General features: G+C 34.8%; 1 protein-coding gene across 2 annotated transcripts in view; it reads right to left on the minus strand.

Moving 5' to 3' along the window:
- The window catches only part of LOC130445355 (low-density lipoprotein receptor-related protein 1), a 64,456-nt gene that overhangs the window by 20,383 nt on the left and 19,872 nt on the right, over window positions 1-24,201 (minus strand). For both annotated transcript variants that reach the window (XM_056780938.1, XM_056780947.1), the window contains exons 7-25: window positions 23,183-23,415; window positions 22,876-23,109; window positions 20,696-21,634; window positions 19,141-19,439; window positions 18,865-19,078; window positions 17,044-17,339; window positions 16,762-16,987; window positions 14,503-14,823; window positions 14,100-14,444; window positions 12,765-13,181; window positions 7,852-10,580; window positions 6,459-6,707; window positions 6,189-6,399; window positions 5,910-6,116; window positions 4,348-4,743; window positions 4,049-4,287; window positions 1,972-2,350; window positions 1,569-1,851; window positions 21-282 (exon numbers count right to left, since the gene is read on the minus strand). In XM_056780938.1, the coding sequence (XP_056636916.1) occupies window positions 21-282; window positions 1,569-1,851; window positions 1,972-2,350; window positions 4,049-4,287; window positions 4,348-4,743; window positions 5,910-6,116; window positions 6,189-6,399; window positions 6,459-6,707; window positions 7,852-10,580; window positions 12,765-13,181; window positions 14,100-14,444; window positions 14,503-14,823; window positions 16,762-16,987; window positions 17,044-17,339; window positions 18,865-19,078; window positions 19,141-19,439; window positions 20,696-21,634; window positions 22,876-23,109; window positions 23,183-23,415 (8,479 nt within the window). The remainder of the gene's footprint in view (window positions 1-20; window positions 283-1,568; window positions 1,852-1,971; window positions 2,351-4,048; window positions 4,288-4,347; window positions 4,744-5,909; window positions 6,117-6,188; window positions 6,400-6,458; window positions 6,708-7,851; window positions 10,581-12,764; window positions 13,182-14,099; window positions 14,445-14,502; window positions 14,824-16,761; window positions 16,988-17,043; window positions 17,340-18,864; window positions 19,079-19,140; window positions 19,440-20,695; window positions 21,635-22,875; window positions 23,110-23,182; window positions 23,416-24,201) is intronic.

Below are 24,201 nucleotides of genomic sequence, written 5' to 3' on the forward strand. Positions count from 1 at the left end.
ACTTATTTAAATATTTTTACCTTATCGCACCAATACAAATTCCTCGCTATCCAATCGACGGCTAAACCGTCGGGGTTTTGTAAACTGGGCGAATGTAATATTTCAGCTTGAGTCGAATTTTCTTTATAATTACAAAGTCTTTTTATAGATGAACCCAATTGAGTGACGTCCGACCAATAGATACATTTACTAGACCAATCGTAATCTAGAGCAACGGCGTTGGTTAAATTGTGTGCTATAAGATTACTGTGACCCATAAGATCTAATTCGCGGATGTAATATCTGGAAATGTGTTCATTCATCATAAATTTCTCACAACAACATAACAAAATCATCGAACTGTTCGACAATTTTCTAATTAAAAATTCGAAGGCATTCGGTAACGGGAGATCTACAAAAAACAGATCCGGCTCGAAGGACCACAAACTGTGGCAATCGTAAAGTTATGGCAACTGCTCTTTTTGTATATAGAAAAGGGTGTCGCTTGGGAATGCAAAATGTGAAACTTTTCGCTAAAATTTGAGACTGATTTGTTTCAAGATTTTCAAATTGTGACCCACCGGCTCCTTCAACAATTTGATTAAGAAATTTTCAATTACCCATCATATAGTTCAGACTTAGCGCTTAGTAACTTTACCTTGGAGGAGCAGTTTCCGAATAACCTAAGGAAGAAGTGGTCAAGAACTTGGGCCAAAATGGAAGCTATTGAATGCACGTCCAAATTAGAGTGGTCTGGCTAGCAAACGAACTGAAAGGATGGTTGAAGAATCGGATGGATTCTCATTGGAAAAATACTCCAGGTCTAAGAACAGTAAAAAACTTCTGGTGATGACCAGGAACGACATCAAGCTGATGGTGGGTCTTCTGACAGGTCACCTCAAGACAATAGATATGGCGTGGGATGACAACCGCAGGTTCTTGGAGAGTAGGACACTAAAATCCCCAAAAATTGCCTTCTTTGGGAGGAGTGTAGTAGTTTGGAAGCAAAACAATGAGATGTAGAATCTTGTACTAAATATCTTCTAGGTATAGATGCAGAGTGGCCAAAACGAATCTCTGAACAATCTACTATATACACTGTCATCTTGAAACCTATTGTGAAAATTTTTTGACTTGAAGATGAGGATATACTTGCCACAATTGTTAGTTTAAGGAGATAATTATCCTTGGTACCTGATATGCTTTTAATAAGGATTTTGAAGAGTATTGAAGGGTTGTTGCAGATTTAAATTTACTACCTTCTTCAGGAAAATCAATGGTTGTCATAAAAAAAATAACCCCTTCTATTTCCCACCGTTTTTCCACCATTTTCCATTAAATAAAAAATTTGTTATTGTTACTTTCAAATTATTGAATAAAAACTGCTAATATATATCAAAACGAGACTGTATAAAATTATACAGGGCGATTTACAAGAATCAACATTACTTTAAATACATAAAGCAGTCAACGTGTTAATAGATTTGGTTTGTTTTTTAATTAAGGGAGTTGTTAAGAAACTTTTAGGTATTTATGACAGTTTAAAACCACGTAAAACGTTGTTTTCAATGAAAATCTCATATATTTACCTGTTTGCTAATATAATATCGACCCTAACGCTGGAATTGGCCCTACAAGAATGTTTATCGAAGCTCAAGAAATAATTTTCTACGCATCTGCACTGGTAAGATCCCTTGGTGTTGTTACAGATTTGGCTGCAAGGTTTCTGCAGGCATTCGTCGACGTCGATGCAAAGGTGATGGTCTTTCGGATCGACTGCGAAACCTTGTTGACATTGACATTCGTACCCTACCGGTTTATCGACGCAAATATGAGAACAAGGCGGAGGAGTAGCCGTACATTCGTTTATTCCTGTAATAAAAACAAAAATAATATCATACTAGACACATGGCGCCCCAAAATTGTAGTAGGTGTTGTTTTATATAAATAATCGACATTTATTTTGATATACCCGATATAACTGATACTTACTGCATTTATTTTCATCGGAAAAGTCACCGCAATTGTTTTCGCCGTTGCAAAGCAACGTTTCGTTAATACAAACTCCGTTATTGCAATGGAACCATCCTTTTCCTTTACAATATCCGTCTTCGTTCGTTGTTTCACCGCACGTCGGTCCTTCGTCGCTTCCGTCGCCGCAATCGTCCTTTCCGTCGCATTTCGCTCCTTCGGATATACATTTATCGTTGTCGCATTTGAATTCGTCGTCGTCACATATTTTATAACAATCTTGCCATTCGTCAGATCCATCTGTACAATCTCTATCTCCGTCGCAGTAATAGATCTTGTCGATACATTGGCCGTTTAAGCATCTGAACTGATCGATGCGACAGCTGACGAAATTACAGCCCTTGATAAAAAACAAAATGAATTTCATTATGTGAAAAGCCAATATGGCGGCTAGGATAGCAGCGGGGTCATTGTACTCTACTATTAGTCACCCAACATTCAACTTCCTGTTGAGTTGTAGTCACATAAACACGGTTGTCATTGGTTTCTGTAGGAACAAGGGCAAGGAACAACAAAAAATTCATTAATATATGAATCCATTGTATGGGGAGAGCTTTAATGAGTGATGGTGTTGTTCTAGAATGGTATTGAAGGTTTAAAAATGCAAGATGAAGGGGATCAACGACAACGTTGTTCATGGAAACGACCAAGTGTTACAGAAAGGTTTGCACTTGTTGGGTACCACAAATGTTACCTTTTTTTGGTTTAATTATGACTGGTGATAAGACACAACAGTGCCCAAAAGTCCCCACAAAATGGGGAACAGAATCCTAGACAACTGTTAGGTTTTGGCAGCTTTGTTTTGTGTGTAAAGAAAAGTGTGAAGTGAAATTTTCCGACGCTCATCGAGGCTTCTGGAATAGTTCTGATTCTAGATTTATAAAGTCTCATCCTCATTTTTAAGAATATAATTTCTATCAACCACCATATGGTACAGATCTGATGCCTAATCTTTTACCTGAGTTGAGGTAGTTGTTCGGGGCAGCACTTACAGATTTTCATGAAGTTCGAAGGCACCATTACAACTCCCTTAACATATTTAGTGGGAACATTTCCTGAAGGGAATAGTGGTAAGTAAGGATTAGAAGAGGAAGCATTCATCCAAATATTTGCTGAATGCAAAAGTCACTAAAGAATGTAGAATATATTTTCTATCAACCACCATATAGTTCAGATATGACGCCTAATCTTTTACCTGAGTCGAGGCAGGTGTTTGGGAGCAGCACTCACAGATTTCCGTGAAGTTCAAAGACACCATTACAACTCCCTTCAAATATTTAGTGGGAATATTTCCTGGTGAGAATAATTGGAAATTTGCTCAAAGATATGATTAAAGTTTGAATTGTAATTGTATGTAAACAAGTTGTTGAGTATTTAGCCATAAACTCATGTCGAAGGAATAAGAAAAGGATTACCAATGAAGCAAAAATGGCTCTAATGATGAGCGGAAACATCACTGGGGATAATTAAGACTGCAACATAAGTATCCTCAACTGGATGTATGCTGCTATGGTAAAACCTATCATTACATATGGAGCTATTGCTTGGAGAAGCGGAACCAGTCTTTGGACATACTCTACAGTAACCATGGAAGTAATTTAGAGCCTCACGCTGCTGCATTTTGTGGTGGAAAGTGTATCGGGGTATCAAACAGAGAAGGAATTATGAGGGAAGTAATAATCCTCCCCTTAATGAATGGGAATCCTCAGGATGAAATGAGTTAAAAGTATAGCTTCTTGAAGAAATTCAGTATATAAAACTAGGGCTATTGTACAAGTACCAAGGTACACTAGAGTAAAAGGGCGTGAGGTAGCTAGTAAACTAGAAAAAGGGGTGCGCAAATACACTTTTGGTAGCCCTTTTGTACAATCAGCACCGATACCACATTGGAAAAAATGAAGAAAAAAAAGAAGAAGCATTTATCCAAATATTTGCTGAATGCAAAAGTCACTACTGAATGTAGAGGTTTGAAGCAAGTGAGCTTACTGGATAGAAGAAGAAGATTTAACTATAATAAAAATTATGAAAGCCATCTTACTTGGGATATATGTTCATCTGCGTTATCCTGGCAATCAGCTTCGCCGTCACAAACCCAAGATGACGGTATACAACGTCCTGTATTGTTGCATCGAAATTCGTATTCGGCACAAGTTATCGTTTGACAATGTTCGCTTTCGTCAGATTGATCGTTGCAATCGGGATTGCCGTCGCATTGCCACGATTTCGGTATACATTCGTTATTGGTACATTGGAATTGATCCGAATGACAGTGTTGTTCTGAAAATAATCCAAATGGAATGTCATAAATCGTTATAGGAATATGTGTTATAAACTTACGGCAATTATCTTCGTCGCTTTGATCGGAACAATCGGCAACACCGTTACAATGCCAAGATAGTGGTATGCAAAACTGACCGTTTCGACATTGGAATTGATCGTACCTGCACTGGTTACCTGTGCCGCAATTAACTTCGTCGACGGCTACTCCGCTTACGTCGTCGTGTAAACAATCGGGAATACCGTTACATCTCAATTTCAAATCGATGCAGGCGCCGTTTAAGCAAGAAAATTGGTCTTTATCGCAAGTCGGTTTGGCGTACGTACAATTTTCTTCATCGGAATTGTCCCAACAGTCGTCGTCGCCGTCGCAAAACCAGTCTTTGTGTATGCAAGTTGTTGTAAGTTTACAATTTGCGAAATGTTCGCCATATTTTGCTTTGCAATTCGGCATTTCTAAAAAAAAAACAAAAACTACCGATAAAATGGATGAAAATCTGATATTTTTGATAATAAGTTTGTGTTCCCCTCCGTATATAACGAAAAAATGCTTATAAGTAACGTGTTACTACGGTTGTAACAGATACACGACATAGAGCTTATCACTTAACAAAGTTGCCAGACTTTTCAAGCAGAATAGATGTGGAGGAATTGTAAAATAATGAGGTAATGTTGGTTTTTGTCGTTTTTAATAAATAAATCGAATAAATGTCCACCTTAAAGTACTTTGACTCAACTAGATGGGGAAATAGAACATTTTAAATTGAAATGAATCGACAGGAAAGTGACACAAAGTGATAGTGTTCAAAACTGTGTAACGATACAGCGTGGAAACATGAAAACTGACCAGAAAAAACTTTCGCAATGTTCACCGTAATCGTCGACACAAATCGACTGTTCAATCAAAAAAGTTTAATTGAAAAAATGGATAAAAACAAAGTTTATTTGGAGGTTATTCGATAATAAGTATCCTAAAGTTTTATTTCCCCTGTATGTGGCGAAAAAAGTCTCATAAAAATTTTTAGTACGGTTGCTACACTATAAAAATAGTTGTGCGTTTTAGAGCGTGTTAATTAACAAGGTTGCCAGATTTTAAAAGTAGTAAAGACGTTGAGGAAATGTAAATTATTGAGGTTATGTTGTTTCTGTCGTTTTTTATAAATTAATCAAATAAATGTCCACATTAAAGAATCTTGGCTCGACAATATGGGAAAATAGAACATTTGAAGTTGAAATGAATGGACAGGAAAAGCTACAAGTACGCGTAGTGACAGTGTTCAAAACTGTTCAAAGTTAAAAACTTCCTCTACAGCGTGGATACATGGAAACTGGACCAGAAAACAACTTTCAAAATGATGACCGTTGACCTATGTAAATTAACGTTTCTAAAGAAAATCTAACTAGTAAAATAGATGAAAATCTGGTATGTTTTGAGGTTATTCGATAATAACTATTCTAAAGTACAAGTACACCAAGTGACGGTTTTCAAAACCGTTTACCGCAAAATCTTCCACGTACAGGTATGTTATGGGAACGGGAAATTTGACAAAAATTCAGGTATGATATATCCGAGAACAAAAAATTTTGAAAACAGAAGGGGTAAAAATATTTTGGTTTTTTACCGCAACCGATTTCGTCCGTTTTATCTTGACAGTCCGGTTCGTTGTCGCACCTATGTGCAATATCCAAACATTCTCCGTTTTTGCATCTGAAGTGAGTTTCTTCCGGACAAGAACAATTTTGTTCGTCGGTGGAATCCCCGCAGTCGTCCACGCCGTTACAAGTCAAATTAAGTGATATACACATCTTATTTTGACAAGGGAACCAACCTTGAAATAAAAAAATTCTTATTGTATCAAACTTTGTATTAGAGAAACAAAATTTATTTAATATCGACTCACCTAAAGGACACGAACGGTAACCACAGTACCCAGGTTCCTCGTCCGATCTGTCGGCACAATGAGGAATACCGTCACAGGTAAGATGGAACGGTACACATCCACCGTCTGAACATCTGAAGGAATCGCCGTCGTTGGTGCAGTTGGTGACGATTTTAGCTCTGCATCTACCTTGTTCTGACAACACGCGTCCATCTTGGCAAGAACATTCGACCTATACAAAAAAAAAAGATTAAAAAGAGACTTGAAATGACTATAGAGAAAAATATTAACCTGTCCAGAAGCTGACAGCCCGCATATTTCCTCGCAGAATCCATTTTGTATTAAGCAAGGATTCGAAAAACAATCTTCGGTATCATTTGCCACCGTTACTATACCCATGGGTCTAGCTACATCTCTTCTAAGAAGTACCGTGTATTGTCCAGTTAGTTTATCAGCTCTTATCACCGCGTGTAACATCCAGTCTGTCCAATAAATGAAATCTCCGTAGACTGCCAATGCGAAAGGATGTTGTGGCGTCACCTAAATCAATTTATTACGTTGAGGAAAAAAATTGGCGCAGTCAATTGGATTTTAAGAATAGTCTAGTCTAGTCAAGACGTACTATTACAATTGCAGCTATAGATGACAAATGGAAACATTTTGCTAAACGAGTGACATTTAAAATTGTTAAGTGGCGGTTTACAACTATTTTTTATGTTAAAAACAAAGTTAATATTGAAAATTGGCGCAGCCAATAGGATTTTGAAAATTAATCTAACTACAATCCAAAAAGTTTTAAATTTATATCAAGATATGACAATCTACGTAGGTAGTTCAATATACTGGTGAAGATAACCTCCAAAGGCTTTTAAACACGCCATCAAGTTATAGAAAATAAATTTGCTGCACGGAAACGGAAAGAACACTAAAAATGATAATATGTATTTTTTAAAAAGACTTCAAGAAACTAGATATGCAGTTGTAGCTCTAGATAAGACATATATATATATATATATATATATATATATATATATATATATATATATATATATATATATATATATATATATATATATATATATATATATTGCAGCTGTATATGAAGACTTGTCTTGTATAATAAATTTTAAATTGTCGAGTGACGATTTCGTGTTGTTAGTGAAAATATAATAGTGATTAGAATTGGCGCAGTCAATAATATTTTGATTAGAAATAGCCAATAGAATTTTCAACTATCAGAACTCTCAGAAATATGCAGCTGACATAATTTTTATTAAATATTATTATTATTAAACTACATCTAATTGAGTTAAGTGAAAGTTTCGTAAAAATTTTGAAGAAATTAAAATTGGCGTAGTCAATAGTATTTTTATTCCAGCCACACAACAAAGACAAAGAATAGGCTCAAACTATCCATTTATGAATAAATATAAGAATAACATTAACCAGGCTACTCATTAATAATAATTTAGTACAAATTAAAATGGGCGCAGTCAATAGGATTTTCAACTATTATAATTCTTCAGTCGTAAAACGGTAAAATTGTGGCAAAATTTGAGGGTATAACAATTTCTGAAGATTTTTACAGTCTTTCTAATCATAACACCTATTAAAAAGAAATTTACTATATTAGTACACAAACTGCGATCATTTTTTAATACTAATAGAAAAATTGAAAACTTACTTTGGCCAAAACGACTCTGTTGGTCCCGTCGTATTCGCATCTCTCTATTTTATCCAACCTGGCGTCGCCCCAATACAACTTTTGAGCTTTGTGGTCCAAAGTAATGGCATTTGGCATCCTTATATCCGTTTTAATGATACTCTCTCTACCGAAACCGGTTAAGAAGGCCCTTTCGATAGTAGGTTGTTGCGGATTCCAATTCGACCAATAGACGCGACTACCGCAACTGTCCACCGCTATACCGCGCGGTTTATCTTGAGTGCGCATACGCACTATCGTTTCCACGACGCTGGAATTCGATAATTTATCGGTTAAATTAACTCTATTGATAGTAGCGTCGTTATTACAAGTCCAATATAGAGAATTATGGACTTGTTCGTAAGCTAGACCTTCAACGGAACCTTGTCTCTCCACTATAGTTCTATAATCGCTGCCGTTGAAGTAAACCGCGTTTATGGATCCCTTCTGTATATCCGAATAGAACAATCGCTGATGTTTGTAGCTGAACGATAAACCGATCGCGTTTTTCAACATCGTACCGTTTCTAATTGTCGGTTGTGGCGAATTCTGAAGATTCTTATCGCCGACCATTTGTATCGAATCTATACTTATCACTCTGGAATACATGACAAAACTTTCGAAAGGTTCGCAAGTTTTACCGTCGGAGGAGATTCTTCCGTGGGAACAAACGCAAACGGGATGGGTACTATTGAATAAACACAATTGTTCGCAGCCGCCGTTATCGGTACCGCACGGATTCGTACCTTTTTGTTTTTCTTTAGAAAATACGTGTATATCTTTAAGCGAATCTCCTAAATCGTTTAGAAGTAATTTAGGTTCGGTTAAATTAGAAATTGAAACGGAAGAAATGCTTCCTTTTTCGTAAGTAGTATCGAGCCAATAAATAGTGTCTTTATAAAATGTTAAGGCGATTGGATTCTCTAAAGATCGATTGAGCATAACGGATCTCTTCATACCGTAATAACTAATCCTTTCTATGGTATTCGCTTGTATATCAGTGAAATATACAAATTCGTTTAACATATCTAATGTTACATCAGAAACGAATTTGGCGTCCGTTACTAATAATCTTCGATTTTGACCGTCTAAAGTAGCTATTTCGATTCTGGTACCACTAGACCATACCAAGTACCCTCTAAGTGGATCCACCGCTAACGAATTTGGTTTCCCTATTTCGTACGATAATAAAACGTTTTGTTTAGTACCATCTAACCGCGCTACTTCGATAGTACCTCTCTTTGCGTCGCACCAATAAATATTTTTGGCTATCCAATCGATAGCCATACCAGTCAACCAATCCACGGGGGTATTTTCTAATATTTCCGGTTGTTCTAAGATGAAATTTCTATCGGTACCGTCTCTACGTACTTTACTAATAGTACCGTGTTCGCTGTCGGCCCAAAACACCAGATCTTCGTCGGCTAGGTAATCTGTAGTAGTAGCACTCGATATTCTAGAAATCGGTCCTAAAACTTGCGTATCGTTTTTACCGTCTAACGATAAACCGTGCAACTCCCAATTTATCGAATAAAACAAAAATTCTTCGACTCCTATACACTCGTAGGAGTTATTAGGATCTTTATAATACCCGATAGCGCATTGGCAACTGAAACTCGTCGTAGAAATCGGTAAACACAAATGTCTACAACCGGATTTATTATTTTCGCATATATGCGTCCCTTTCTGTTCTTCGGGATCGTATATCCTCAAGGCTAAAACACCGCCGGTACTATTTCTCAATATCGTATCGTTATCGCCGCTCAATTTATCAACGGAATGAATCGATTGATCGTTATCGTCGGCGAAATACAGTTTATCGTGGTATACCGCTATAGCGGAAACGGTAACCTGTTCGGATAATTTCAATTTTCTCACGCTAGTACCGTCCAAACTACTATAATATACTTCCAAAGAACTTATCCAAAATAACGCCGACGATTTCACGTCGATAGTTAAACTTTTCGAATTCGGTTTAGTGTAAGGTACGATTATTCTACGAGAAGTACCGTCCATGGCGCTGGCTTCTATAATTTCCGTATCGTTCGAAGACGAAATCCAAAACAATTGACCTTCTGATGGATTCAAACACACCGATAAGACGTTAGAATTGTCGATTATTACCGTTATGTATTCACCTTTGAGGTTAGACGCCGTTATACCGACTCTCGACGAAACGTATAAGAGATTCGAGATCCAATCTACCGCTAGACCCGATGGGTTTTGTAAACTGGTATCTAGGAGGGTTTCGGATGGTCCGTGCGTTAAACTTGTACGTTTTATTTCGTTTATATGATAATCGGCCCAATATAAAGTTTTATTTTTAGCCAGATATTCGATTTGTACTGGACTCGAAACTTGCGGTATACTAATAGTCGGTATTGTGTGATAATACGGTTGTAAAATATCAACGCCTCGTATTTCGTTATTCCTTCCTATCAATAAAACTTTATCGTTGACGACGCACGTTTTATTGTCTTCGCTTAAGCGCATCACGTGCGGACAATCGCATTTATAAACATTGTTAAAATGTATGAGACATAAATGGGAACAACCGCCGTTGTTTGTACCGCACGGGTTTATACCGTCGCGAGGTTGTCGACTTGGATGTAGAATTTTTACGTCGAACGGTTGAGATAGAGTCCTTTGTATCACTCTTACGTCGCCTCCAGTGAATTTGTTCGCTCTTACCACGCTATTTGTACGCCAATCTGTAATAAAATACCAAATTATTAATTAAATAGACTAAAATCCAACCGGTTTGTAGATGTACCACCTAACACAACCTAACTTGTTACAACTGGGTAGGTATGCTACATTATTTCAGACGCCCTTCAGAAAAGTTCATTCTTCGCTTTTTATCTAGGTCGACCTACTGCACGTTTATGTAATTCAGGGTGTTATATACACTGCGACTCCAAGGGTCTATTATGTCCCCTTTTCTTGTTGCAGCACTGATTACAACTGATCTATTAATTCCACTTCTTCCAGAAGGTTCAACATGTGGGATAGCTCTAGTTGCTGCAGCTCTTACTCCCCCCGACTACACTACCAATACACCAACACTCACAATTACAAGGTCTCGACGCGCGTTTCGATAACCAAATTATCGTCTTCAGAGACTGAAGTTAAACAGTTTATTTTCAATCTCTGAAGACGATAACCAAGTTATCCAGTTCACCTTGAGTTCCTGAAGACGATAACCAAGTCACACAATTCACCTTGAGTTTCTGAAGTCGATAACCAAGTTATCCAGTTCACCTTGAGTCTCTGAAGTCGATAACCAAGTTATCCAGTTCACCTTGAGTCTCTGAAGACAATAACCAAGTTGTCTAGTTTACCTTTAGTCTCTGAAGTTGATAACCAAGTTATCTAGTTTACCTTCAGTCTCTGAAGACGACAACCAGGTTATCCAGTTTACCTTAGTCTCTGAAGACGAAGTTATCTTCTTCAGAGACTGAAGTTAAACAGTTTACCTTTAATCTCTGAGGACGATAACCTAGTTATCCAGTTTACCTTCAGTCTCTGAATACGATACCTTGGTTGTCGAAAACGTCAGGCAGTGTAATTTTTGGTATAGTGGTAGTGTAAACAGTGTGTTTCAATATGAATATCACCAACGGTTCCAGAAATTCCAACTTAGTTGCGATACTCCCTCGGGTATAATACTCTATAGTCTGTAATGGTCTTCAGGTGTTTGTTGGAGCGACAGTGCCAACTGTAGGTTGCTCTTACTTAGAACGATATATTCGATAGATCTTCTTTGGTTATAGTTTATAGAATCTTTGCTGCTCAACCTACCAGTAAGAATTTTTTTCTCAACTATCTTCTATTGTCAACAAAAAGGATTCTGATTCTACAAATGGTTTATCCGCCCCTATTTCAGCAAATCTATCTGCTATTATTAAATCCAGCTTTGCCATTATCGTCAAACAGGTGGTCAGAATGTTTTGATATTGTCCTGGGTTTGATTCGAAGCAATTTGAATGGAATTCCGTAGCCATTATCCCCCCCCAAAAAAGATGACCTAGCCACATTTTTTTTCCAATTATTGTGTACATATAAATGCTTCTGATACCTGATCTGTACCCCTCCGTATCATTACAAGTCCTCTCTCGTCCATTTCTTCATGTAATCCACGGATCCACCCTCTTCTAGGTCCTCCTCATCTTCTTCTTCGCCTAGTTTTTTTACTCGATAATTTTCTTTAACACGCCACGGTTCTAAACCGAAACAGTTATCTATGACTACTGTCTGTTTCGCTTCCAAAATATCTTTGATCCTCTTTATCCTTGATCTTCCTGCTACTTTTCACCAGCAATCCATTTCCCATAGCTTTCAATATCTTACTTGGAGCTTTTTAGGTGTAACATCCGCTCTTGAGGAGCTCTTCTGATTCGTTTTTCAAGGTGGATCAATTCGCATTTAGTGTTTGGTTAGGTTAGTTAGGTTATATTCGCGACTCCTAATACTTTCAGTTCTTCATAAATCTGGTCTTCCTATATGCATTTCGATCTTCTTCTTCACAACGGGGGTTAACAGATCTTTTTTTTTTGTTCTCTTATCCCAAAGCGTACTATTAGGTATTTCTACTCCGAACATTTCGGATTGCTTCAACCAAAGTTCCATTTTTTTATAGTTTCATTTCCATATATTTTCATCTAGTACATTTTTTTTATTCTCTGTTCACTATACAGTATTTTTCTCCTTTAATATACAAGGTTTTGTCCAGATTAACATCCAGGGTCTATTTTTGAAATCCTTCTATGAGTTGTTTGGTTTTATACTTCATATCTTCATAGTCGCAATGTTTTCTTTTCTGTTTCGTTTCTTAGTAAAATATATCACACAAATAAATCACATTACACTAAATCTGGATTATACATAGTACTCACCTGTCCAATATACATAATTTTCAAAAACGGTTATCGCAAACGGATGAGACAACATCTCGTGATTCCTCATAACTTCATGTAAATCCCCGCCGTCGTAATTCGAAGTATGAATCGAATCCGATCTGGCGTCTATCCAATAAATTCTTCTTATTGTATAATCTAGAGTTAAACCGTTCGGCCATCCGTTGTTACTGATTTTTACAACAATCATTCTGTCTAATCCTGCTAGAGAACATCTTTCTATTCTCGGTAATTGATTGTCCCAATCCGTCCAAAATAAGTATCCGTCTCTTGGATCTACGGCGATGGCTCGAGGACTTTCCATATCCCCGGCTACCAAAGTTCGACGGAAACTTCCGTTCAATTTGGCTACTTCTATTTGATCGAGATTGCTTTCCACCCAGTATAAATTTTGTCCTATTGAGACAAGAATAATTCAAAATGTGCCAAAATAATGTTCCTGAATAATATAAAATGTGCTAAAACAATTTATTGTGTTCTTTGATTGAATCAAAATATTCGTAAATAAAATTTAATGATCCCTACTTGATTTGAAATGTTCCAAAATAATAAAAAAAACGATTTTAAATGATTCTAAATACTGCAACATGTTCCTAAACAATAAATAATGTTCTCGATTGATTTATTATGTTCCTAATTGATTCAATATGTTCTTTATTAATCAATGCAACATATTCCTTAATAATTTAATTTGTTCTTGAGGAGCTAAACATGTTTCAAACTAATTTAAAATGATTCTGAATAATATAGGATGTGCTAGAACAATTTATTGTTTGCTTTGATTGATTCAAAATATTTATGTTCCTATCGATTTAATACTTTCTCTATTAATCAATTCAACACATTCCTTAATAATTTAATTTGGTCTTGAGCAGCTAAATATGTTTCAAACTAATTAAAAATGATTCTGAATAATATAAAATGTGCTAGAACAATTTATTGTGTATTTTGATTAATTCAAAAAGTTCCTAAATAAAATTTAATGATTCTAAAAGTTCCTAAATAGAGCAAAATTTTTCTAAACAATATAAAATGTTCTCAATTAATTCAACTTGTTCCTGAACAATCTAAAATCTTCCCAAATAATTTAATATGTTCTTGAACAAATCAACATGTACCAAAATAATTAAAAATGATCCTAATTGGTTTAAAAGTTTTTAAATAATGAAATTGTTCAAAATGTTCCGGTACATTCCGTTTTAGACTGTTTGTAACAACTAAAATTATTCTAATGGATAGAAATGGATGTAGATTATTATGGAGAGCTTTTAAAACGTTCAATTGTTCACCTGATGCTGGAATCATACGACTCACCTAACCAATCGACGGCTAGTCCTTCCGCAGTGGTAAGTCCCGTTTGTACTACAACTTCAATGTTCCCCAAGGATCCTCCCACGACAGTTCCTCTATAAATTTTATCATCTATAACGTCCGTCCAAAAAATCATGTTCGTATCGTTCGAATAATAAAAATCTAACGTTATAGTATTTTTTAAACTGGCTATAAACGATTTTAAACCGAAAGTGTGTAAATCGACGCCTCTGAGTTCGTGGCGGTTACTAAAAATGACGTAAGGTCGTCCGCTGTCGGTACTTTTACACGTGAAACCGTCATCTTGTATGACATAACCTTCTTGGCACGTACACTTGTATCGAGAACCTGGAAAATAATAGTGCAGACTTTATAAAATCTCAAAGTAAGGAAAAAATATGTTCACCTCTTGGAATACAGAGTTGAGAGCAAGCGCCCCACGCTTCGCAGGGATGCGTCGCCAGACAATTAACTTTATCCGCTTGCAGATGCAAATGTTTCGGACAAGTGCATAATAATCCTTCGGGAGCGTTATGACAATCGTGGGAACAAGTAAAACTGTGTTCGCAAAGTCTTTCCGAGCATCTCGAACCTTCGTCCGAGCCGTCGTCACAATCTTTTCTTTCGTCGCAAAGAGCGTCTACTTGTATGCACCTTGTATCGTTGTCGCATAATCTGGACGGGTATTCGCAGGTAGTTGAGAATGTTAAATCGGTCGCGTTGTAATCTTAACAAAAAAAATGATGAAATATGGGTTTTTCAAAAATTTACCGAATATAACAGTGTTAACTGTAATTTATAAAGGGTTATCAGGAAAATCTGCGTTATGACCTGGAGAAGAGGAGTTCATTTATAAATTCCAAATGTGACACTGTATTGTAATTTAAAAAAAATTACGAATATGACCTTGTGAATTGTAGTTTTCTAAGAAATTTCCAGAAAATTCAAAATATAACCCTAGGAATTTCAAGTTGATATTGATGTGATACTAATTTATTGAAAAAATTTTAAAAATGGCATGTGAATTTTGATTTGATGCTAATTTTTCAAAAATATCCCGAATATGACACCTTTGAATTGTATTTTGATTTCAGTTTTTCGAAAATATTCCAAATATGACCGTTTAAATTGTGATATGATACTATTTTCTCAAATTATTCCAAATATGACCGTCCGACTTAAAATTTGATTTTAATTTTTCAAAAATACTCCAAATATGACCCTGTGAATTAGAATTTCCTAAAGGAAGTAAATTTCATTTTTGGTCCTATGAATTATGGGGATTTTTATATTATTGTAAATATGTTTCTTTGAATTGAAATTTCAATAAAATAATAATGAAAATATCATCCCTATAAATTGTAATTTTTAAGAATTTCACCTTAATTTTATTTATGGCCCTGTGAATTATAGTTTTTTAAAGAATTTCACGTTAATTTTATTCATGACCCTGTGAATTGTAGTTTTTTAAAGAATTTCACTTTAATTTTTATTTATGACCCTGTGAAATATAGGTTTTTAAAGAATTTCACGTTAATTTTATTCATGACCCTGTGAATTGTAGTTTTTTAAAGAATTTCACCTTCATTTTATTTATGACCCTGTGATTTGTAGTTTTTTAAAGAATTTCACTTTAATTTTTATTTATGACCCTGTGAAATATAGTTTTTAAAAGAATTTCACGTTAATTTTATTCATGACCCTGTGAATTGTAGTTTTTTAAAGAATTTCACCTTAATTTCATTCATGACCCTGTGAATTGTAGTTTTTTAAAGAATTTCACCTTAATTTCATTCATGACCCTGTGAATTGTAGTTCTTTCAAAGAATTTCACGTTAACTTCATTCATGACCCTGTGAATTGTAGTTCTTTTAAAGAATTTCACGTTAATTTCATTCATGACCCTGTGAATTGTAGTTTTTTAAAGAATTTCACCTTAATTTCATTCATGACCCTGTGAATTATAGTTTTTTAAAGAATTTCACCTTAATTTTATTTATGACCCTGTCAATTGTAGTTTTTTAAAGAATTTCACGTTAATTTCATTCATGACCCTGTGAATTGTAGTTTATTAAGAGATATTATGTAAATTTCAAATATGACCTTGTAATTTGATAAAAGTTTTGAAAAAAATCCATATTTGACCTCGAGAATTGTAGCTTCCTGAAAGATAATTTCGATTATGACCCTTTTAATTGTAGTTCATTAACAGTTTTTCAAAAAAAAATTGCAATTATGACTCTGTTAATTGAAATTTAATGAGAGTTAATAAGAAAATTTGAAATATGAACCTGTGAATTGTGAATTTCTAAAGGGTTTCAGAATAATTTAATATGTGACCGTTTGAATTGTAATTTACTAAGAGACCTTGATTGATGTTCAGATATGACCTTGTAATTTAACAAAACTTTATATAAAAATTAATAATATGACCTTGGGAATAATGATTTGATGATAGTTTTGAAAAAAAAATCCTAATATGACTAAGTATGTGAAATGTGGTATATCGAAACATTTGAAGATCATTCTAAATATGTCGCCGTGAATTGTAGATTTCGGATTAATTTAATATATTACCCATTATAAATTTTATTTTAATAAGAGTTTTCACGAAAAATTTCTAAAAAAATTAAATAGGGCATTATAATACTTCTGAATAACTTACTTGTACAAATTTCGTCGATCTCATCCGAACCGTCCGCACAATCCTGTCTGTTATCGCACAATTTGCTATGCGAAATGCATTTCGTATTATTATCGCACGCCTTGTGAAATGGCTCGCAAACGAAACTATGATTTTTATTAGCCGTGGCATTTCTGATCCTCCCCGGATCGCAATTCATCTCGTCGGAACCGTCAATGCAATCCAGATCCGAATCGCATACGAAATCCTGAAATCCGAACACGAATTATTACGACGAATACAACGCGGTTCGGCGAAACTTACTTTGGGTATGCATTCGAAATTGGAGCATTTGAATTCGTCGGATTCGCATTCAATTTTCGGTTCGCAATCTCTTTCGTCGGAACCGTCGGGACAGTTAGTTTTGCCGTCGCACACTAGAGATTTCGACAGACATTCGTTTTTCGGTCTACAGGGGATCTCGATTAGGGGATTGCAAGTTAGGCAATTTATTTCGTCGCTACCGTCGTCGCAGTCTTTTAAAGAATCGCAGTAATACTTTAAAGCGATACACTGACCATTTTTACATGCGAATTCGTTCATTTCACAAGGAGAATTCTCTAAAATAATAACAATTCAAAAATGAATATCATCCTATCCATTGTTTTTTAATGTAAATTGTTCGGAAAGAATTTTAAAAATATACAATTTCCCCAATAATCCATTCTACAGTCGTTATTATTGATACTTTCATTTTAACGCCCTGTATCTCAGAAAATCGTTACTTTACAACATTGGTGAATTTTTTCTGGATAAACTCATCCATTAAAAAAATTTTTCTAAACAGAATATCTCGAATATTTTACGTTTTATAGATTTTTTATCCTGTTTTATTATCTGTATCTCAAAAATACGTGACGTTAGGGCATTTCTTATTTTTACGTATGTTCATTAGAATTTACCTATAATACGAATAAAATAACTGGAATATTTCAGTTGATTTCATTTTTTTCTTATTACGCTACTTTAGTGCTTTATATCTCAGAAATGCACGAAGTTGGGACATTGCTGATTTTTATGCGTATGCACTGAACCTTCAATAATACTTTTCCATAATACAACCTAAATATCTTTTTGTCTCTTTTGATTTGAATCTATTTCTAGGAAGGCCTTTTTGTTTGTTACCTTTCTAGGACCGAATTATCGAGAAATCCGTTTGGTATAAATTCGCGCTTGTTTATCAGCGAGTCGGTAAATAGTAAATGGTGCATTTAAATAAATTATATAAGTCAGTGAATAATATAGTGAATAGCGAGTAGTTTAGTGCATATTTTAGTGTAAAGTGTGTAAATAAATTTTTATAGTAAGTAAGAAACACGGTCCTTATAAAACCACCTCACCATTAAAAATAATTTAATTAAATAAAAAAACGTTACAGTAAAGAATAAATAAAGAAAACTATTGCGGTTAGAAATAATATATAAAAATCATCAAATATCTAATACCAATCAATGTTATAAATTTTAATCGTTTTCATCTTAATGATAATATCACATTGAAATTAGTATCGCCATCTTTTTGTAAAATTTTAAATCACCTTTTTTGTTGTAGCGCTTTCTACAAGTCAAATTTTAAAGTAAAAAAACTGTTAAGCAAATGAACATTTTTCAGGGTATAATTTGATCACTTTCGCGAAATGTAATCCAATTATTGATTGGCGTTTTATATTGACCAACGTATCGACTAATGTCAAAATCAATGTTAGAAATATTAATTAGAATTTGTTTCAAAAGGTCAACGCCCGCTACAGCTCAATAAGAAGACATGTACGTTCGTTGTGATCGGGAAAATACTAAGAAAGTGTTGTAATGACCACACTATTAAACTAACACTCACAATTGCACTATCTGACGCGCGATTCGATCACAAAGTTACCATCAGAAAGTAAAATTACAGTCTCTAAAGACGGTAGCTTGGTTATCGAAACGTGCGTGTTGGTACGGTGGTATTATATACAGTGTGTTGACTAAGTTAATCTTAACGTTACGCATTTCCGAGATTCAGGCCGCTAAAAATTCAGAACGATAAATTTTATGCTCTATTTCTGTGGCATTTAAATCATTTTTTAACCGATTTCTCACTTACGGCAATCAGTTTCGTCACTATCATCGTCATTTCCGCAATCATGGACTCCATCACAATACCAAGCCATCGGTATACATCTCCTCGACTTTTCACATTTGAATTGGTTCGGCGTGCATACTTTCGAACAAGTTTGTGGATCTTCATCGGTACCATCTAAGCAATCTTTCTCCCCGTCGCATACCCAATGTTTAGCTATACAGGTTGTCTTATCACACTTGAAATTAGAAAAAATATATATAAATAAAACAATATCGAAGAATTTTTTTTATTATTCACCTTTAATTGGTTCTCTCCGCATGAAACGTTGGCGCACGGTCCGCCCGCATCGGCGGATTCATCCGAACCGTCTCCGCAGTTATCTACGCCGTCGCACAAATACGTATTGGGTATACAGTGTTTTTTCTGCGCGCATTGGAACGTTTGGGGGGGACAGATAGTCGGAGTTGTAACATTATTTGATTTTATACATGTATTGTTGTTCCATCGAAATCCGTCAGAGCAAGCGCACACCGATTTTCGATCGGGTAAAGGTAAACACAGTTCGGGGCACGTCGTTGTTGAGCAATCGTTGTCTCCTAGAAACATAATGACGTATTAGATGATTTAACTGATTGTTGATTACATTTTACGATCCTTTTAAGAAATTTCCAAAATGCATATTAAAAATATGCCGGAAAATATATTTGCAAAATCGTAGAAATAGGAGGAGGTGCAAGAAGAATATGGGCCATAGAAAAATGGTTGAATGTAATGTTGGAAGAGGTAGAATGGAATTGGAGTGCAAGTACAACTTGTGGAGATTTTGGAGAAATTAATTGTTGTCAACTTTCTATTTTTTTCGAAAAATTCAATAAGTCCTCAGTGTTGTTTCTAAAACGTCCTCTACATACATTCTACAACTGAAATAATCCAAGTAAATCTAGTAAATTTGTGGTGACGTAATTTCTCATATTCGTTGGTGAGCTTATGTAATACCTTTTTTTTTAAAGGAAATTATGAAAAATAATTGAAATTTTGTTAGCATAATATATAAAAAGCAAAGTTGAAAAGATATTAGATAAACTTGCTAACAAATAGAAAAAATAGTATCACCACAAATTTATTTTGATTTTAAGCTTCAGTTGCAAATAGAGGACGTTTTAGAAAAGAGACTGATGTTTCATTGATTTCTACGAATGGAATGGGAGGTGGACAACAAATAAATTTCTTCGAAAATTTGAAGATTAGAATAATTAAATTAAATGTGATTAAAATAAGTGAACAAAGGAATATTAAAGAATATTAAATATTTAAAGAAAAACCGTAACAAGCCTAATGACATGTAACACAGGTTTGAGTCAATTTTTGATAAATTTGACTGTGTCGCTTGAAATTGTCACACGAAAGCTAAGTGGGATTAATAAAAATGGAGCTTTGATTCAGTTTTTGACAAATTTGACTTTTTTGCTTTAAATCGTCAAACTAAAGCTCAGTGGGATTAATGAAAATGGAGCTTTGATTCAGTTTTTGACAAATTAGACTTTGTTGCTTTCAAATGTCAAAACAAAACTCAGTTAGATTAATGGAAATGGAACTTTCACTCAGGTTTTGACAAATTGACTTTGTTGCTTGAAATTGTCAAACCAAAGCAGTTTTTGACAAATTTGACTTTGTTGCTTGGAAATGTCAATCGAAAGCTTTGCTACCACAGTTGGATTAATAAAAGTGGAGCTTTGTTTCATTTTTTTTTCAAATTTGACTTAGTTGCTTGGAATTGGGAAACAAAATCTTTATTACCGCAGTTGGATTGATAAAAATAGAGTTACATATTAGATCCCAAATAAATTCTCACCTTTTTGTCCTTCGCTATCGAACAACTTAACATCATACAAAGGCAAATTCCCCTGATACACTTTCTTCAACCCAGTATCGTTCCTATAAGACATAATAGCACCTTTTTCCATCTCTATAAAGTACAGATGTTGATTTCCTCGAAACCCAATAGCTAGACTAACAGGCGATTGTAATTTCCCCAAAATTTCCGTTCTTCTATCTTTACCGTTAAAATTAACGCTCTGTATAATTTTTAAATGTTTATCTCCCCAATAAATCCTCTTAAGCTGATGATCTATCGCCAAACCGCTTGGCCAGTGAATCTTTTCGCTAAGGAAAACCCTTTTATTGCTACCGTCCATATTAGCGGTGTCTACTCGTCCTCTTTCCGGAGATAAACTAGACCAATCCGCCCAATACATCACCCCGTTATAAGGATCAACTGCTATGGAAGTAGGACTGTAATTAGTACTTTCTATTAAAGTCCTCGTTACGGAAGTATTCGATAATTTAGTCACGCTGATACTTCCTTTTTCCAAACTGGTCCAATATATATTTCTCGATATCCAATCGAAAGCCAATCCGTCGCACATGACGTTGTTAATAATAATCGTCCGGTCCGTCGTGTTATCTATAGACACTCGGTTAACAGTCATCGCGTGCGAGTCCGCGTAGAATATCGATCTGTTTTTAACGTCGAAATCTAATCCTTTAGGCCTGCCAATATTCATTATAGGAACTATTGTTTCTTTCCCTGTATCCAAATCTATTCCTCTTATTGAAAACGGACGGCTTTTCGATATGATTAGGAAATTGGAAGGCATTTTGGTTACGCATTTCGTGACGTTTGTTAAAGTGTATCCGGTTGCGCAGACGCATCTTTTTATCGCTATTGCGTCGTTCCATATCGGAACGCAAAGATGGTCGCAATCGTTCATTGTTTTGCAAGGATGAGCGACTGAAAAATAATTAAAACGTGAATTACTAAAGGGATTTGATAATTATCACAATTAATTTAATTTTTTTTCAATGATTAATTATACACTATATACGAGGGAGGATAAGAAAATAACTCGAATTATTTTATAGTAAGAATATATAGAAGGAGGAATATATACGAGGGAAGATACGAAAATAACTCAATCATTTTTTAGAAATTATTTAGTGTGGTTAATAGTGACAATCTCGATCTAGATTTGTCGGTTTTCACTCGAAGACCCTTTATTTAGCACGATTTCAAAAATTAGTTAACTAGCTAACCACCCTCGTATCATTTTGAATTAATTTGAAGCATTTCCAAACAAAAGTTTCAATATCAAATGAAATATGTAGGTTTACCTCGATTTTTCGAGGAATTTCGTTGAGTTATACGACGATTCGTAGTTTCAAGTTAAAAATTTACAAGTAGTATACCAGAGAGGGTCAAAAAATAACCGCAATTATCGATAAAAAATCTTTCAGTTATGTCAGTACAGAAAATCTCTAGATTTGTTGTGGTTCACTCGAAGACCCTTTATTTAGCACGATTTCGAGCTAACCACCCTCATATCATTTTGAATGAATTTTAAGCATTTCCAGAAAAATATTCAATTTCAAATGAAATATGTGGGTTTACCTCGATTTTTCGAAGAATTTTGTTGAATTACACGACGATTTGCAGTTTCAAGTAGTAGTATACCAGGGAGGGTCAAAAAATAACCTCCATTGCTCCATTATATCAACTTCATTTACTAGCACTTCTCCTGATTGGTTCTTAATTTTCTAAGACCTTTCAATACTATAAAATAGAGTTTCTGGTTTTATTCTTTTGCCTAATTCTATGTTGTTTCCAAACTCCTAACATTTTTCTCTGTTTGGAGTTCGACAACAATTTTATCAAGAACAAAGTACCAGTGAAAATCACAGTACAATATCACAGCAAGCTCCCTCAACTGCAATGCTATTTCGGTGATTATTGGGTTCCCGTAATGAAAACCACCTTATATTAAATATGAAGTAATAATTTAAGGGTTGCAATTAGTCCTTCCGGAAAAGTAATCAAATCTGATATTTTTTTGTAATGAAAAATTGATTTAAAATATTTAGAGGTACTTTTTTAAGTAGGACACCCTATATATTACACATAGAGGTACGAATTGGTGGCTAATAAAAACCGATTATTGATAAATGTTGGAAGAAAAAAATATATAATTGACTTACCATCTGGTTGTCGTTGCCTGTGGAATACATAAACATTAAAAGGCCTGCTGATATTGACAACGACATTTTTTTCTCGATGTTTATATTTGTGTAATTCTAATATGCTGCTATTATACCAAGAAGATACGAATAAACGACTTTCGAAAACTGTTATTCCGTACAAATTTTGCACTCTGGTACCTCTCAATACAGTCTTTCTATTATTACCATCGTAATCGACACTATCTACGTAATCTAAAACGAAAACACCATTTGGTACCACGTTGATAAAAAAAAAATTTGTTGTTTGAGAAAATAATATGCATACCTAAATAGGTATCTACCCAAAAAACTCTTTTGGTGGGAAAATCTATGGCTATGCCATAAGGGTAGACGATGGTGTGGTTAACGATGGATATTCTATTAGAACCGTCCATATGTATCCTTTCTAACATTGGTGAAGAGTGGCCCCATTTGGTGAAAAATAAATAACCGGTCGTCGGATCCAGAGCTATAGCTCTTGGTTTACTTAGATCGTATTCTACTAGAATATGACACCATCTACGTCAAAAAAAATAATAATATTTAAATCTCGATATAATGGTGTTATTTGATTGAATCAATAAGAAGAAACTAACCTAAAAGTGCTTAATCAATGTTTAAACATTTCATATTTATAGGTTAAGTTCGTGGGGTAAACAATCGCTAATGTACCCGTGTTAGCTTTTTTTAATTTTCTCCGGTTGTTTAACGGTATTAAAAGGCATTTACATATTGGTTTCAGTGGAACTAATCCACCTGAAACTGATTATGTTTGCATTTTTTTTAGTCAGGGTTTAAAGTAATTTCCAGAATTTAGAACAATTAGTTTTTTTTTGGAAATTAATTTTCGATATAGTTTCAAGTTTTGAAAACATAAATGGGCACTTAATAATGTTGATAAATCAGTGGCAACTGAAAGATACAAAGACAAACTTATAACTTTAAGTGTAGATTTCCCACCTTCTTACCTCACGGCAGACATTTTAAAATGGTCTAGTATCCTTAATAATTTCACGAGCAAGACAGAACCTTACGGCAAAAACATTTGTTTACCCTACGACGGCCATTTTAAAATGGTATACAATACAACAAATAACTTCACGAACCACACTAGAACTTACGGCAAAAGCATTTTCATACCTCACGGCGGCCATTTTGAAATGGTCTAGTATCCAACAAATAATTTCACTTCACAAGAGCATACGTCAGAAGTCTGCATAATTGAAAAAAAAACAACAAAACCATGTTTCCAAAAAGAAATTACGCACTTTTTAAAGGAGTAGCTTTTTTTCAGTTAAACTAAGG

Source organism: Diorhabda sublineata, chromosome 1, assembly GCF_026230105.1.
Source record: "Diorhabda sublineata isolate icDioSubl1.1 chromosome 1, icDioSubl1.1, whole genome shotgun sequence".
Taxonomy (NCBI): domain Eukaryota; kingdom Metazoa; phylum Arthropoda; class Insecta; order Coleoptera; family Chrysomelidae; genus Diorhabda; species Diorhabda sublineata.